This window comes from Hydra vulgaris, chromosome 09 (assembly GCF_038396675.1).
Source record: "Hydra vulgaris chromosome 09, alternate assembly HydraT2T_AEP".
Lineage (NCBI taxonomy): Eukaryota > Metazoa > Cnidaria > Hydrozoa > Anthoathecata > Hydridae > Hydra > Hydra vulgaris.
The window spans coordinates 58,127,483-58,142,657 of NC_088928.1; the positions used below are offsets into that span (position 1 = coordinate 58,127,483).

At 29.8% G+C, this 15,175-nt stretch overlaps 1 protein-coding gene across 1 annotated transcript in view; it reads left to right on the forward strand.

Moving 5' to 3' along the window:
* LOC100211576 (USP6 N-terminal-like protein) overlaps nucleotides 1-15,175 on the forward strand; it is a 36,239-nt gene that overhangs the window by 18,801 nt on the left and 2,263 nt on the right. Inside the window, exons 3-4 of the mRNA XM_065806160.1 lie at nucleotides 8,046-8,245; nucleotides 14,254-14,466. Coding sequence (XP_065662232.1) covers nucleotides 8,046-8,245; nucleotides 14,254-14,466 — 413 coding nt within the window. The remainder of the gene's footprint in view (nucleotides 1-8,045; nucleotides 8,246-14,253; nucleotides 14,467-15,175) is intronic.

A 15,175-nucleotide genomic window follows, 5' to 3' on the forward strand; every position in this document is an offset into this window, starting at 1 on the left:
ACTGTATACCGTGATTGGCCGCTGTCAATCATTGATAAGTACAGTTCTGCACCTACATGCGTTACTCCGAGGGCAACCGGATTCCAATTCTGCTTTACACTCAGCTGACCATGCTTCCATTTTACAGAATAAGGATCAATGGAGTTGCACTGGTTACAACTTGCAATTACTGCTGAAACCTCCTTACGTGATTCCGGTTGTTTCGTAAACAAAGTTGCAATGTTTGATCGACACCAAAATGACCAATTGAGTGAACTTTTATATGTCTTTTTGTTGGATTATTCCAGTTGCACACACTGTTCTGCGCCATTTTTTAAAGATTCATGAAAGTCGATCAGCCAAATTTAGTTCAGATGGAATCCATTGTACAATAATCTTAATATCTTTTGCTATTTTCTTTATTGTAAAACTGCGTTTAACTATCCCACGGTGCTCTTGCTATCGCTGTATACTGTGAGTTCTTTTTATATCCCATTTACTGGCTAAATTTAGCCCTCGAAGTATCAAATCTAGTTCACTTATATTAATATGGTGCATATCACTTGTTGGTTGTAGCCATGTTGGATCTTCAATAACTACTCCTCCAATTAGAAGAACTACACCAAGTCCTATGGATGATGCATCACAGTAAAGCTCAGCTTTTCCATTCACTGGTACCAGCTTTTTCCCATCAACCAAGTCCTCTTTTCCCAAACGGTGAAGCAACTCATTCACTTTTTCTTTGCAATCTTCAGAAACATACTCATTCCATGTAATATTTCCAGCTAATCGTTTGATGTATGAAGCTTGTAAACCCAAACTTCCTGCCACTGGGTAATGTTCAATAAGTTTACCTGAATTGCTCAAAAGCTGTGATCGTGTGACTGCATTTGAAGATTCAAGTTGTACTACATTGTCCTACTTCCATTTTAATTTTATTTCGTTCAACTCTCAATCCTAAAACATGTCCTTTTTCTAGGTCTTCTGGAGGTTTACACTGCAGCCCAAATTTATCAAGATGCTTCGCTACATTTTTAGCTGTTTCTACACTTTCATCGACAAATATATCATCAATGTAATTATCACATGCTTTCTTCACGGTAGAATTCATATTGAGCACATGACAAAAAATTGTAGTCATTATTGTTGGAGCCATGTTGATGCCAAAACACATTCTGGTGAAACAATATCGTTCCCCATTTATAATCACAATTTGATATGGTCACAGTTTTTTGTCAATGTGAATTTGAAGGTAGGCTTTCTTAAGATCAAGAATTTTTGCATTTTCAATTTTCCTCCAATGACGCAGTTTCTCTTGATAAATGTTGGCATTTGCTGTGTGACAAGTTCGTTAAGAGCTCGGAAGTCTCCCACTGGGCGTATCTTTCTACTTTTATTTTCTTGCACATCACACATAAGCGGTATCAATACTTTAGGTGGTCCTAATGCTTGCTTGTTATACGGCACAAGAATGCTAGAGTTGATTCATTTATTTCTTTTTGGTAACTACGTTCATGCTCTTCGCTCATCTTGTATTCGCTGATCGTATTTTTAATTGCGGGCTCTTTATTCCAGTTCCACAATGCTGTCCACTTTTTTCTGTAAAACTTTGCCGTAAAGTCCTGATGTTTTATTTTGTTGTCTTTGTTTATTCCTTTCTCTTTGTTTATTTCGTTATCTTTGTTTAATTCGTTCTCTTCGTTTACTTTGTTCTCTTCGTTTATTTCATTCTTTTCGTTTATTTTGTTCTCTTTACTTCTTATATTATTTGCACCACATTTTGTTGTGTCACATGCTAACATTCGGACAGTACAGTTTTTATCACCATAGAATACAGCTCCTCCAAATTTTTCAATAGCATCCATTCCAAAAATCAAATCAAACCCGAATTCTTTTACAATTAATGAATTAACCATTCGATATATTCCATCAATTTCTAATTTGATTACCATTTTACCTAGTACTTAGTTACACAGTTCCTCCCAAAGTTGTGATGAATTTTTCACTTTTTGAAACAAGTCCATGTGTAGATTCAGCATGAACCACTGTAATTGAGCATCCAGAATCAATTTATGCTATTCGGAACATTCTGTTTATTTTGGGGAAGTAGCAATGTTGCTGCAACCATCATGTTATCGGAACCATCCAGCTGTCAGGTTTCTTGAGTCACTCGTTCCAAAGTAACAGCAAGCTCAACAACCTTTGCAAATGTAAATTCTTCAGGTTCCAGCAATAGCTGTTTGATCGTAGCTCCATCGTTAAAGCCAGTAATAAATTGGTCGTGCATCCTGTCATCTCTATCCGTAAATTTGCATCGTTTAGCAGATCTTGCAATCTGTCGTGAAAATTCTGTCACACTCTCGTTACTTGCCTTTTTAATTGTTGCAAATCCAAAGCATAGTATTAAAGATGACTTTGGTTTAAAAAGCTTCATAATATTTTCCTTGATCTCTTTGTAAGTCACTGAATCGTCTTCTGGGTATGCCGACAAGCATAGATCTTCTAATGCAGAATAAATCTGTGGTAGAAACATGTTATTGTTATCATTTTTCTCTTTGCTTCGTCAATGTCCATTGCTGCAATATATGTTTGCAGTTGACGGATAAACTGTTGATGGTTGCCATCAAATACTGGTGGCATAAAAGCCAAAATAGCTTGTTGCATTATTGCATTCATTTATATATATATATATATATATATATATATATATATATATATATATATATATATATATATATATATATATATATATATATATATATATATATATTAAAAGCAACTATCTGAGCGTTTTTCAACCTTCTGTTCTATTACAAAAAATCGTACCTAAATACAAAGTTATAATTCCCACGACAATTATAAAGCTACAATAGTCAGTAAAATAATAATCATAAATGAATGCGTGACTTTCATCACAATTATCTATGTGACTTTTACCACGTATACGTAATAATTTTAATTCACCAACTTTAATAGAACACTCTCCCCCAAACGTGAGAGCAACAAGTTGATGAAACAATTTTTTTGCTATTCTTAACTAAATTTTATTCATCAATAAATTTTAAGTATTGTTTTACAATCTCTAAGCGTTCAAAAAATATGACCATATAAAATTTGTAATCCCTGTGATAAAAGTATATGAAATTTTAAAAATGACAATATTTGTATGTAAACAACTTTATTTTCTATTATTGAAATTTTAACCGAAGAGATCTATTTTCACAATAAGATTAACAGTGTCATTAACAAAAAGGTAAGTCGAACATTCCATTTGGAATTCATAGGTCTGATTTTATTACCTCTCTCAAAAATAAAGTAGAACTATTTGAAAAAACTTTTCCTCTAATTCAGCTCTTGAATCATTTGGATTACTCAGAATAGGTAGCTGATCTTAAATCTGATTTCTCTTCTGTCTGTGCTTGGGGTTTGCAATTACTTGTGAGTTTTATCTAACAAAACTCAATTATTTATTGCAAACAAACTATCACAATATTGTTGATATTCCTATTTCTTTTCTAGACAAGGTTCAAAAACAAAAAGTAAATGTAGTTGGTCCTGCTTTATTTGCCATGTTTAAGTCACTATTCCATTGTTGTAAGGTTGCATCTCTTTCTCTTTACTACAAATTCTGTCACTGTTGCTGATCAAAGGAGCTATCATCTCTAGTTCCATCGACCAAAATTCATTCTTGCTTAACTCATCAAAGCAAAGTTGCATCTTTTTACTGTATCTGTCCCTTTATGCTCTAAAAATGATCTTGATGTCTTGAACTGAATCATTGATTCACATCCTCCAAAGTTATGCCAAGATTATGGTTCAAATGACCACAGGTCTCATAAGCGTATATTTTTAAAACCAAAAAGATATTTTGATGATATGTTTGAAAACCTTATTTATAATTCTTTTATAATATTTATAATATTTTTTTTTTTTGTCAAAATTTTCACTTTTGAAAAGGCTGCAACTAACCACTATTAGAGTTTGAAGTTAATGGAAGAAATAAGATGTAGTTTATAAAGCAAGATAATGATTAACAGATGACTTAAAAGAATGTAAATTATATGAATCAGGAAAACAAGATGAAAGGAGCAAATTCCAAAAAACTCATGTTCAAGGAAAAAAACTAGACAAATAAAAAATTTCATAAGTGCAAACTAGCACAAATGCGAAGCATTGCAAAAACTGGCATAAGTGTGAAGCGGTTACAAAAACTTGAATAAGTAAGGATCAACAAAAGTGCAAATTGTCATAAGTGCAAAGCAGTTACAAAAACTGGCACAAGTGCGAACTGGCATAAATGCGAGTTGGCATAAGTGCCACAAAAGAATTTTTTAACATTGGTATAAGTGCAAACAGGCATAAGTGTTAATCAGTTGCAAAATGGGAATAAGTGTGAATTATACCAGTTTTTTCAACTGCTTTGCATTTATGCCAGTTTATACCTATGCCAGTTTGCACTTATGAGAATTTGCACTTATGTCGATGTTTTCAAATTTTTTTGGTGCACTTATTTCATTTTGCATTTATGCTAGTTTTTGCAACTGCTTCAATTATGCCAGTTTGCACTTATGCCAATTGCATTTATGCTAATGTTTGCCAATTCTTTTGGTGCACTTATGCCAGTTTGCATTTGTGCCAGTTTTAGCAACTGATTTGCACTTATGCCAATGTTTGCAAATTCTTTTAGTGCACTTATGCCAGTTTGCATGTATGCTAGTTTGCACCTATGCCAGTTTGCACTTTTGCCAATTTTTGCAATTGCTTTGCACTTATGCCAGTTTGCACTTTTGCAAGTTTGCTCTTATGCTAGTTCACACTTATGCTATTTGTACTTATGTCAGTTTGCACTTATGAAGTTTGTGTTTGTTTAGTTGTGTCTGTTTAAGAGACACTAGCTCTTGAGTGCAATCGCCATTATAGTATTTATAGAAAAAGAACAAAAAGCAACATTACGATTATATGACAATAGTTGAAGGTTGGTTGCAAGAGCAGGTTCAATTATGTTTACAATTTGCACCTTGTCTAAAAGAGAAAGGGTATCATTTGAAGATCCACTCCACATTTGGCAACAGTATTCCATACAAGGAAGAATTGGAGATTTATAGAGGTAAAGAATAGAATCTGTAGTAAGAAGGTGGTGAGCATGATAGCAACCTCAGCAGATGCTAATTTTGCAATCGATTTGATATATTGTTTCCAAGAAAGAACGACTTGGACAGGAATGGCATGTACAGGCTTGGACAGGAATGGCATGCGATTGAGCGCTATTGCTGACCACGCAAATAATTTTGTTCTTTGACAACTTGATCACGACTGTTTAGATTTTTAGATGATTTTTGAACATTTTAGAAATGCGCTGAAAAAAGAAATGCTAGCTTAGCTTAAACTAGGAAAAAAGTTAAAACAAAATTAATGAAAAAAGAAAACAACTCCTTATAAAAAAAGAAAATATTTAAGCACTAAAATAAAACTTAAATAACTCAAACTTAAAGCAAAAATTACTTTTTGTTATGTTTTTAATTGCATTAAAGATTGAATTACTTAAAAACTTATGTTTTGAAAGGTTTTATTAAAGTCATGCAAAATGCTTTTACAGATTACTTCTAACAATTGTTTAATGAATAAACAAATTTTATTTAGATTAATCAAAAGTGTTATATAAATTACTTTTAAATTGTATAAACATTTATTTTTTCCAAAAAGTTGCACAATAAAAAAAACGTTTCAAAAAATACTGTAGTCTATTTAAAATAGTAATTTTTACTTATTTCATGTTCTGATTTGTTAGTCAAGTTTAAAAAAAAGTTTTTAGCAAAGTTTTTAGCAAATCTTTGTGAAATTAGAAAAATAAATAAAATTAAGCAATTAAATCATTCCATTGCAATGGAAAATTTAATTTAACTTATTCATAATTTAAAGAAACTTAAAAAATTATTTTTCAAAAGATTTTTAGAAAGACATGGAATAGTTTCAAGAAATAGTTTCAAACGTTTAAATTTATCATACAGAACATGCCTACATAAAAAAAATTTAAATATAACATTATTTGTTAATTTACATAAAATGCGTTTATTTTAAACAATCACTATAATTAATTTTTTGTTTTATTTAAAGTCTTTGCATAAAATAAAAACGTTAAAAAAGATCAACAAGTTATTCATAATGTAACAATTTTTTTTATAGCATTTAAATTGTTAAAACATCAAAACCGCCGAGTCAAATTGTAAAGAAAAAATATTATAAGCGTGGTCAGTAACAGCCTGCGATCGCACGCCATTCCTGTCCAAGCCTGGAAGTAAGAATTAATTCTAGATGAGGAAGAGTAGATGACTCATTGAGTACATTACCTTTTATAAATAAAGGAAAATCTAGATTATTGCAATAATGATTAGCTGAAAAAAATTGAGTTTTTTCTGAGTTAATGTTCACCAGCCACTGAAAGCCCCATGCTAGTTGAATACCGTGAGCGAAGCATAGCTGTTGATTAATCTGCAATAGTTTTTGAATTTTTTTCATTATGCTGGTTCCTTTTGTTATTATGCTCACAATACTATTTTGAAGATTCAAACCAAACGCAGAGAGTTTTTCTTTAAGTAAAATTACACACTTTTCAGCTTGCATTGTCCCTGCAATCCTTACTAAACCTAAATTCCAAAAATTGTCTCTATCGTGTAAATTGATATTCAAATAACAAGTATTCTGAATCGATATCCACTCATCAAAAAAAATTGAAAACTTTTAACAGTTCCACTGTAAATTTTTGTCTTAATTCATTTTTTATAACATTCTTTATATTGTTAGAAAAATCTAGTACCATTTTTTAAACAGTGTTTGGAGATTTAGGTATGTTGACAAATTGCCTCATAGCTAGCCCAACACATATAAATGGAACTGCATATTATGTTAAAAGAAATCCCATATTTAGTTGTTAATCTTGCAAGCACCTCAGACAAGCTGTCTTCTTTATTCATATTCGATGAAAAATATAAACTAATTTTACTTTTTTTACTCTGTGAGTAAAAAAAGTATTTTATGTAATTGAATTTTATTTTATGTAACTGAAATAGATGCGAATGAAGAGCTTATGTTGATCCACCAGTAATTTTCAATATTTTTTTTTGCAATAACTTAGCTTACACATTGCTGTTTCATTTTCTTTGTTGCCCAGAAAATGTTTTCATATAGGGGTTTTGCTGTTAAACTCTATGAAATTTGACATGGTATCCTAATTTGACAAGTGAAAGAAAATATAAGACTTTATTAACTATTTTAACTTTCTTATTAAGTTGAATTTTTAAAGTTTAAATGAATATACTCTACTATTACAAAAACAAAATATAAATTTATACAAATAAATTTTTAATTTTTTTCCCATTAATGTTATTATTATTGTTATTATTTATATTATTATAATTTAGTTTTAATAAAAATTCCTTACTTACTATTTCTTAATAAACGCGCCAGTAATGGTCACAATATATAAGATTGATTAAACTTACTTTAAACTTATAAATCAATAATGAAAACATTGCATTGCGTTTTATAGCTTTGTTGTTACTTTTGTTTTATTTGATGCAGTTTAAACAGTTATTAATCATTTAAACGCAGGTCTTAATCATAGTTTTGTAATTTCTAAAACAGGGATATTTATAGAATATTCCAAGGAGTTCGGGGTTATAAAATTAGACGGGATCCGGGATTTCAATATCCTAGGATTGGGGATTGTAAAGCCTATGTGTTAGGGATGGTGACCAATTAACGGTTAATTGATAAAAAAAAAATTAATTGCCATTTGATTAATTAACCATTAAAAATATAGAATTTATAAAATAGTAAATTTTAGAATTATTTTTACTTTTATCTAATACCTGCAAGAAATGTAAACAAATAATACATTTATAGTGCAGTAATACACAACTATTTATGATGGTATCTGAGAAAAAATTTTAAGTTTAGAAGCATTTTTTATAAGAAACTAATAGCAAATCGCAGGCTTTTTTATGATAAGTTAGATTAAAATTGTTTAAATTTCTTTGTTCCATTGAAATAAATAATTTTTCTTTTAGGTGATATTCTTGTGGCCATTCAAGGCAAGTCAGAAAATAAAAAGTCTGTGCTTTTAACTCTGCATGACATTGGTCAGAATCACATAGTTGCATTTCAGTCATTTTTCTGTTTTCATCAATTAAAACCTCTGTTAGATAACTTTATTGTTTATCATTTAAATTTTCCTGGCCAACATGAGAATGCTGAAGCTCTACCAGAGGTTTGTTTTTTATTTTTATAAATTACTGGTTTTTTAAAGTTTTTTATTTTCTTATTTATTTTTCCCTAAAAAACTTTTTTTTTTAATACAGTTTTTTTTTATTTCCATTCATATACTAGTAAAAATTTCTTAAATGAAAAAAGCAACAAAATACCTTGTACAAAAGGGTGTATATTGAAAGTTTTTTATAGAAAAAAATAATTTTAATTATGTTTTTTAAAAGTTTTCATTTGTCACTGTTGTATTAGTGCAAAAAAACTTGAACTAGAGTATCTATTAAAAATGCAAGCTTTAATAAACATTTTCAATGTTTTGAATGTCTTAAGTGGGCCGCAGCTAAACTTGCTATCCACCACCGCCAATTTTATTTACAGCCAGTAATCGCCAATTTTTTATTAATAGCCACTATTTTAAATGAAATCCGACAGCTGCTAAAAATACATCCTGAATGATTTGTGTAAACTTTTCAGATTTTTTTATTTTAATGCTCTATATAATAATAAAATTAAAATTGCCTGATTATATATAATCAGATAATGTTAAATCCAAAGTTAGTTTTTGAAATATAATTGATAATTAATATTTAAATACAGTTTTAATTTGATAAGATAAATAGATAATACAATCTTATATTGTTGTCAAATGTAAATTCATTTTAAAAATGTTTAAAGATAAAGTTGCGCAACTTTAAAAAAAAAGTTAGTCACTTGTATTTATTTTTTTTCAATATTTTCGCTTCCAACAAGGTTGCAAGCAACCACTATTAGAGGTGAAAGTTACTGGAAGAGAAAAGATGAAGTTTATAGAGCAAGATAATGATTGGCAGACAACTTAAAAGATTGCAAATTATATAAATCAGGAAAGCAAGATGAAGGAAGTGAATTCCAAAGAACTGATTCCAAAAAAACTAGATGAATAAGATGTTTTGAACCACTTAGAAACAGTTACAGAAAAAGAATGAGATTTAATTGAATGATGAGTAACACGAGAATGAATTTTAGTAGATGGCACACTGCTCCAGAGACGCTAGCTCTCTAGAGCAATGCCCATTACACTATTTATGGAAAAGAGAAAGAGAAGCAACATTACGATGATGTGATAATGGTTGAAGACTGGCTGCAAGAGCAGATCTAGCTATGTTTACAATGGGGTTTTGCACCTTGTCTAAAAGAGAAAGAGCATCATTGGAAGATCCGCCCTAGATACAATAGTATCTGGGGCAACAGTATTCTGTATAAGGACATATTTGAGATTTATAGAGATAAAGAATAGAATTCGGAGTATGTAAGTGTGGAGCATGATAAAGAGATGCAACCTTAGCAGATGCTAATTTTGCAATGGATTTGATATATGGATTCCAAGGAAGATTGGAAGTAAGAGTTAATCCAAGAAGATGAAAAGTAGATGACTCATCAAGTACATTACCGTTCATAAATATAGGAAGATCTAAATTATTGCAATAAAAATTAGCTGAAAAAAATTGGTTTTTATCTGAACTGAAGTTCATCAACCACTGTGAGCCCCATGCTGTAGCAGAAGTGAGGTCCTTTTCAAGCTCAAATGCCCCCTCTAAGCAATCAGAGAGTGTTGGCTTCTTATCATGACAAGAATAAATGGCAGTATCATCAGTGAACAATGCCACCTTTGATGTGAGTATATCTGGAAGATCGTTAATGTAAATTTAAAAGAGTATAGGGCCAAGGATAAAACCTTGAGGATCCCCTGAAGTTACAGGATATGAAGAAGAGTGCTGTCCGTCAAGGACAACTTTTATACTACAATTAGAAATGAAGGATTCAATAATCTTAAAAATGTTACCTGATACACCATATAAAGAAAGCTTATGGAGAAGACCAGCATGCCAAACTTTATCAAAAGCTTTAGAAATGTCAAACTTTATCAAAAAATTTAGAAATGAGAGATTAAGTGTTTGTTAATTAAAGATTCAAAAACCTTGCTTGTGATAGGAAGAAGACTAATGGGGCGGTAGTTAGACAAGTCAGATTGTTCTTCAGATTTTTTGAAAATAGAGATAACAGATCTGCTTTCCAGCAGGCTAGAAATAAGACTGATAAGCACTTGCTAAATAGTTTTGAAAGTATTGGCGACAGCTTCAGAGAACCCTTCTGCAAGACTATAACAGGTATGTTGTCCGAACCACAAGCTGTAGAAGAGTCTAAGCAGGAAATTACTTTAGATATAGAAGCTGAAGTGATACAAATGTCAACCTGAAGTGATACAATGGATCAAACTGTTTTTTGACTGTATCAGGTAGAATGCAACTAGTGGAATCAAGAGATAATATTGATGAAAAGTTCTTAGCAAACAGTTAAGCTTTGTCTTTAGGTGAGGTGATAAAATCTGAACCATACAAGAGAGGTTGGCCCTTATTATTGATACAGTTAAAGATTCTCCAGAAGATGAAATACAAGATTTCATAACCTGAGAATAGCAGGCTTTGGCGTTAGACAAAACCTTTTTACAATTGTTTCTAGCAATAGTAAACAGACTGTTTTCTGGAGAATTGTTTTGCTGATAGATATGGAAGTATTGGTTTCAATTGGAAATTGCAGCAGCGCAATGTGAGAAAAACCATGGAGAAGAGTGAGGCTTGACCTGGAATTGTTGAGAGGGAATAAAAGGTTCCAAGCCCGCCTGAATCCAAGAACTTATGTAAGAAACACATTTTTTTGGAAGGAAGACACATTTGCAGGAAGACAAAAGATTTCTACCCAAGGGCCATCACGAAGAAAATCACAGAAAGAGTCCCAGTCAGCTGTAAGGTTGTTTTAAGAGGTACGATGATAGGGGGATTCTGATGATGAAGTAGAATGAGATAATAGTTTTAAAGAGATCAAACTGTGACCTAAGTGTGAATGTGGAGAAACTGAACACTGACTCAGATCAGAAACAAAGCATAAATCGAGTAGAAAAGGTAAATGATTTGGGTTGTCTGGAAAGCAAATTGGAAAGTTGACTATTTGAGTTTGAGATTGAGAAAGGCAAAAATTGTGGGCCTTAACGTCTGCAGAGTCACCCTATAGCCAAGCCATTCAGTGTAATGAGCATTAAAGTCACCAACAACAAGGATATTGGCTGATGGATAATGAGAGAGGCCTTGGTCAATTTGATCAGAAATAACATCAAAAGTGCAGTCTTGAGATGAAGGAGAGCGATATAGAGCAAAAAGAAAAGCGATATAGTGAAAGGAAAACACATAAAAGAGTAGTCGGTGGATTCAAACCTAGTTTCCCGACAAATGGGTGAATTCATGCAAATGTAAATGCCTAGGCCAAGTATGTAGCTATTGAAGTCTTCACGAATTAAAGGAAGATAACCATCAACACTAAGATCACAAGATGAGACAGCAAACTCAAATTAGTCTCACAAAGAGCAAGTAGATCTGGTGAACTTTGCAAGAGATAAGACTCAACAGAAGAAAAGTTACCCCAAAGACCATGAATATCAGTGAATTATCCGTTTAGAGAACTTGGAGTTATTATGGAGAATTAATAGTGAGAGATGGTCAAAATCTATATAAAATTAATTATTATTGCAAACCTTGTTTGGAAATTGAAAAAGCCAAATTAGATAATAACAAGCTTTCTCTTTTGTATAAAATTCATTCAGTAAAGTGTTCAACTTCTAGTGAAAACATGAAAAACATTTGTTTTTAGTACACAAAATTGTCACTGATAAAAAAAAATTGTCACTACTGAAGAAAAAAATAACAATATATTAAGAAATCAGTCTGCTTGAAAAGAAAAAATGTGACATTACTTTTTGGTTTGTACTAATTTGTTGTCGTTGAACCTTGTATACAAAAAACGGTTTTGTAAAAAAAGATGTAAATTTTTTTTTGGTGTAGTCACTAAATCATGTTTAATAATGACACCGAGAGCTTTAATTGATATGTTCAAAGAGTCAAGACCTGTGTAAAGGATTTTTTGAAATACTCAAATGCTGCTTCATTACTCTCTGATGGCTGGACAAGTAAATACAAAAGACTATCACTTATCGGTGTAAATCGTTCAGTAATTACAGGTGAATGAGATAGAAACATTTTCACTTTAGCTTGTGCACTACTGGAAAACCATACTGCAGAAAAATTGCAGATTTTATGAAGTATGTTATTAAAGATATGTTCAGCAAACAGTATGGGGAGTTATGTATGCATAGTGCTCATGATGGTGCTACAACCATGATGAAGGTTTCAAGGCTGATAGGTTATCAACTTTTCTTACTAACAAATTTTTGTGTACAAATAATGATATAGATTTTTATGACAAATTGCAAAAAAGTTGTAGAAGTGAAAGAACTTGTTAATCTTGATGAACAATTCCCAATTCAAGGAAATCATATCCTAGTTCAAGCAAGCCCAAATGACAATCCTATTATTTTGGATAGTGAATATGAATGTAAAGAAAATGATAATTTATTTCCATAAAAACTTAAGATATAAATCTAAACAACATAAATTTAAATAACAAATTTAAAACTCCAAGTATTTAGTCAGTGGAACAATGCACTATTTATGAGTCTATTAATCAGCTGGGTAGTGAATAACAAACAGCATATATATATATATATATATATATATATATATATATATATATATATATATATATATATATATATATATATATATATATATATATATATATAAATTGGATAACTAAAGCCAGTGCAAAACACAACTTTTTTTTTAAACAGCAAAATTTATCTTTTTGAGGTTGAATCATATTTTACTTATATAAACAAAAATAGTAAAAAACATCATTTAAATTTTAAATAAAATATTGCAATTTTACATTCTATTAATAATCGCTATAATAAGTATCTTGTAATTATGCAATAATAAACAAAAGCAAAAAATTTATTATTACATTATTTATTATATTATTATTATGTCTATAAAGCTTTAATAGTTTTTAAAATGCTATTTAAATTTTAAATATTTTCAATTTAAAACTTTTTTAAAGAAAGAATAAAATAATAACTAAATTTAATAAAAAAATTTATTTTTTTTATTTCATTTATTCTACTATTTATTTAAAACTATTTTAAACACAAAACTTTTTAATGCCCTATATTTTTATATTTGCATTTTTAACTTTGTATCTAAAATACGACTTAATCAAAGCAAAAGCAATAGACACACATAGTAAAGATTTTATTTAATAACTTGAATAAAATCCTCTTTTATAAACAGTTATAAAAATTTGTTTGTTTTAATTTGAATTATGTGAACACAAACCGATTTTAAAAGAGCTTATTCATTCAAGTTTTAATTACAAAAGTCTTTTCTCATAACTACTCTCTCTCACTTGGAGCTATTTCAGTGCGATTTTTAAAGTTTTCAAATTAGTAAAAAATTTTCATAAAGAAGAAGAGTATTAAATTAACTTTTATTTTTATTATTTATAAAAGTTTTAATAAAAAAGCAATCTAAATATATATTAAAGTATAGTAAAAATAATTTTGATCAAATGCAACCTTCTTTTTAACAATTTTTCTAGAAAATGTTATGATGTTTGAATAAATATCAGAAATTTGTTTCTCCGATGTATTTATGATGTATTTATGATATGATACATTGCTGTTACTAAAGTTTAATCAATTTATAATCATTTCATAATCATAATCGTTTTATTTTCTTCATGAGCTTTATTATTTAAATATTAAAAAACCTGCAAAATGCTGACTGCCTGCACAAGTACTATAAAAGCAAGTGGCTGGTGTTGCCCCCTAGACTGTTTTAAACTGACATTTTGCAGCTTGTGCACTCATTTACTCCTGTTGAAACCTGTATATATTAAGTTAGTCCAAACTATACACATAATTTGGATTAATCAATTACAAAGTTTAACAACTTTCAACAAAAAGCAAATTGTTCATCAAACAATAAAACTTATGTTGTTTGTGGGAACTCCCAAATGACATATTTGAGATGCATTATTCAGTTATTATTGAGGTATTAAAGAGAGTCAATTTTTTTATACCAATAGAATTATGTTTACCCAACTATGGATGAGATGGCTGATATGGTGGAGGAGGTGCTACAATATTACAATATTAAAAAGAGTGTATGTTTTGGAATAGGTGCTGGAGCTAATGTTTTTACTCGTCTTGCTTTAAAAAATACCTTCAATGTAGATTGCCTAATAGCCATTAATGGAGTTGTAAATGCATGCTCTTGGGTGGACTGGTCATACGAAAAAGTAAGTTCTCTCTATTTTTTAGATATTAACGTCTTTAGTTTATGAATGTTTAATAGATTTATTCTTAGTATTGTTATTTTCTTATATCTAACATCCTCTAATTCACATTATATGTTCATTATATATGTGTTTTAAAATAATTGCACTTAGATTAAGATTTTAAAAATAACAACTGTTTGGCTTAAATTGATTTTGCTACATTCTAAATTGGATTTTTTTTATTGCTAATATATTTGTGTCACAAAATAATTTCAGCGGAATTAAATAACTTATTTTCTTTTATTTATATTTCTTTAATCCTCCTGAATTCTTTACACTAAATATAAATTTATGGTAAATTTACTATATTTCTTAATTTTATGCAATAAATCTATCTTGTTCAGTTTTTTATATTTTTCTTTCACTGCTTCTAAACATTCTAAAGTAATGTTTATACATTTTTTTATAGTTTTATGTTATTTAGTAATAAAACATGTCCTAGAAAAAGTTTGCGCATAGAAAAATGTATTTAAAAAATTTTTTATTTTTTTTATTTTTTTTAAATATTATACAATGACTTTGAAAAAAAAAAAGAATTCTTTTTATTGGTTGAGCTGAAACTGGGGAATTTCGTGTTTAACCTTTGACATCAAAATTTTTTTTTTCTTTGAAATCATCAATGCTTTTGTGACTTCTTGCGATGTTTTTTGCAATATCCTATTTTTTAATT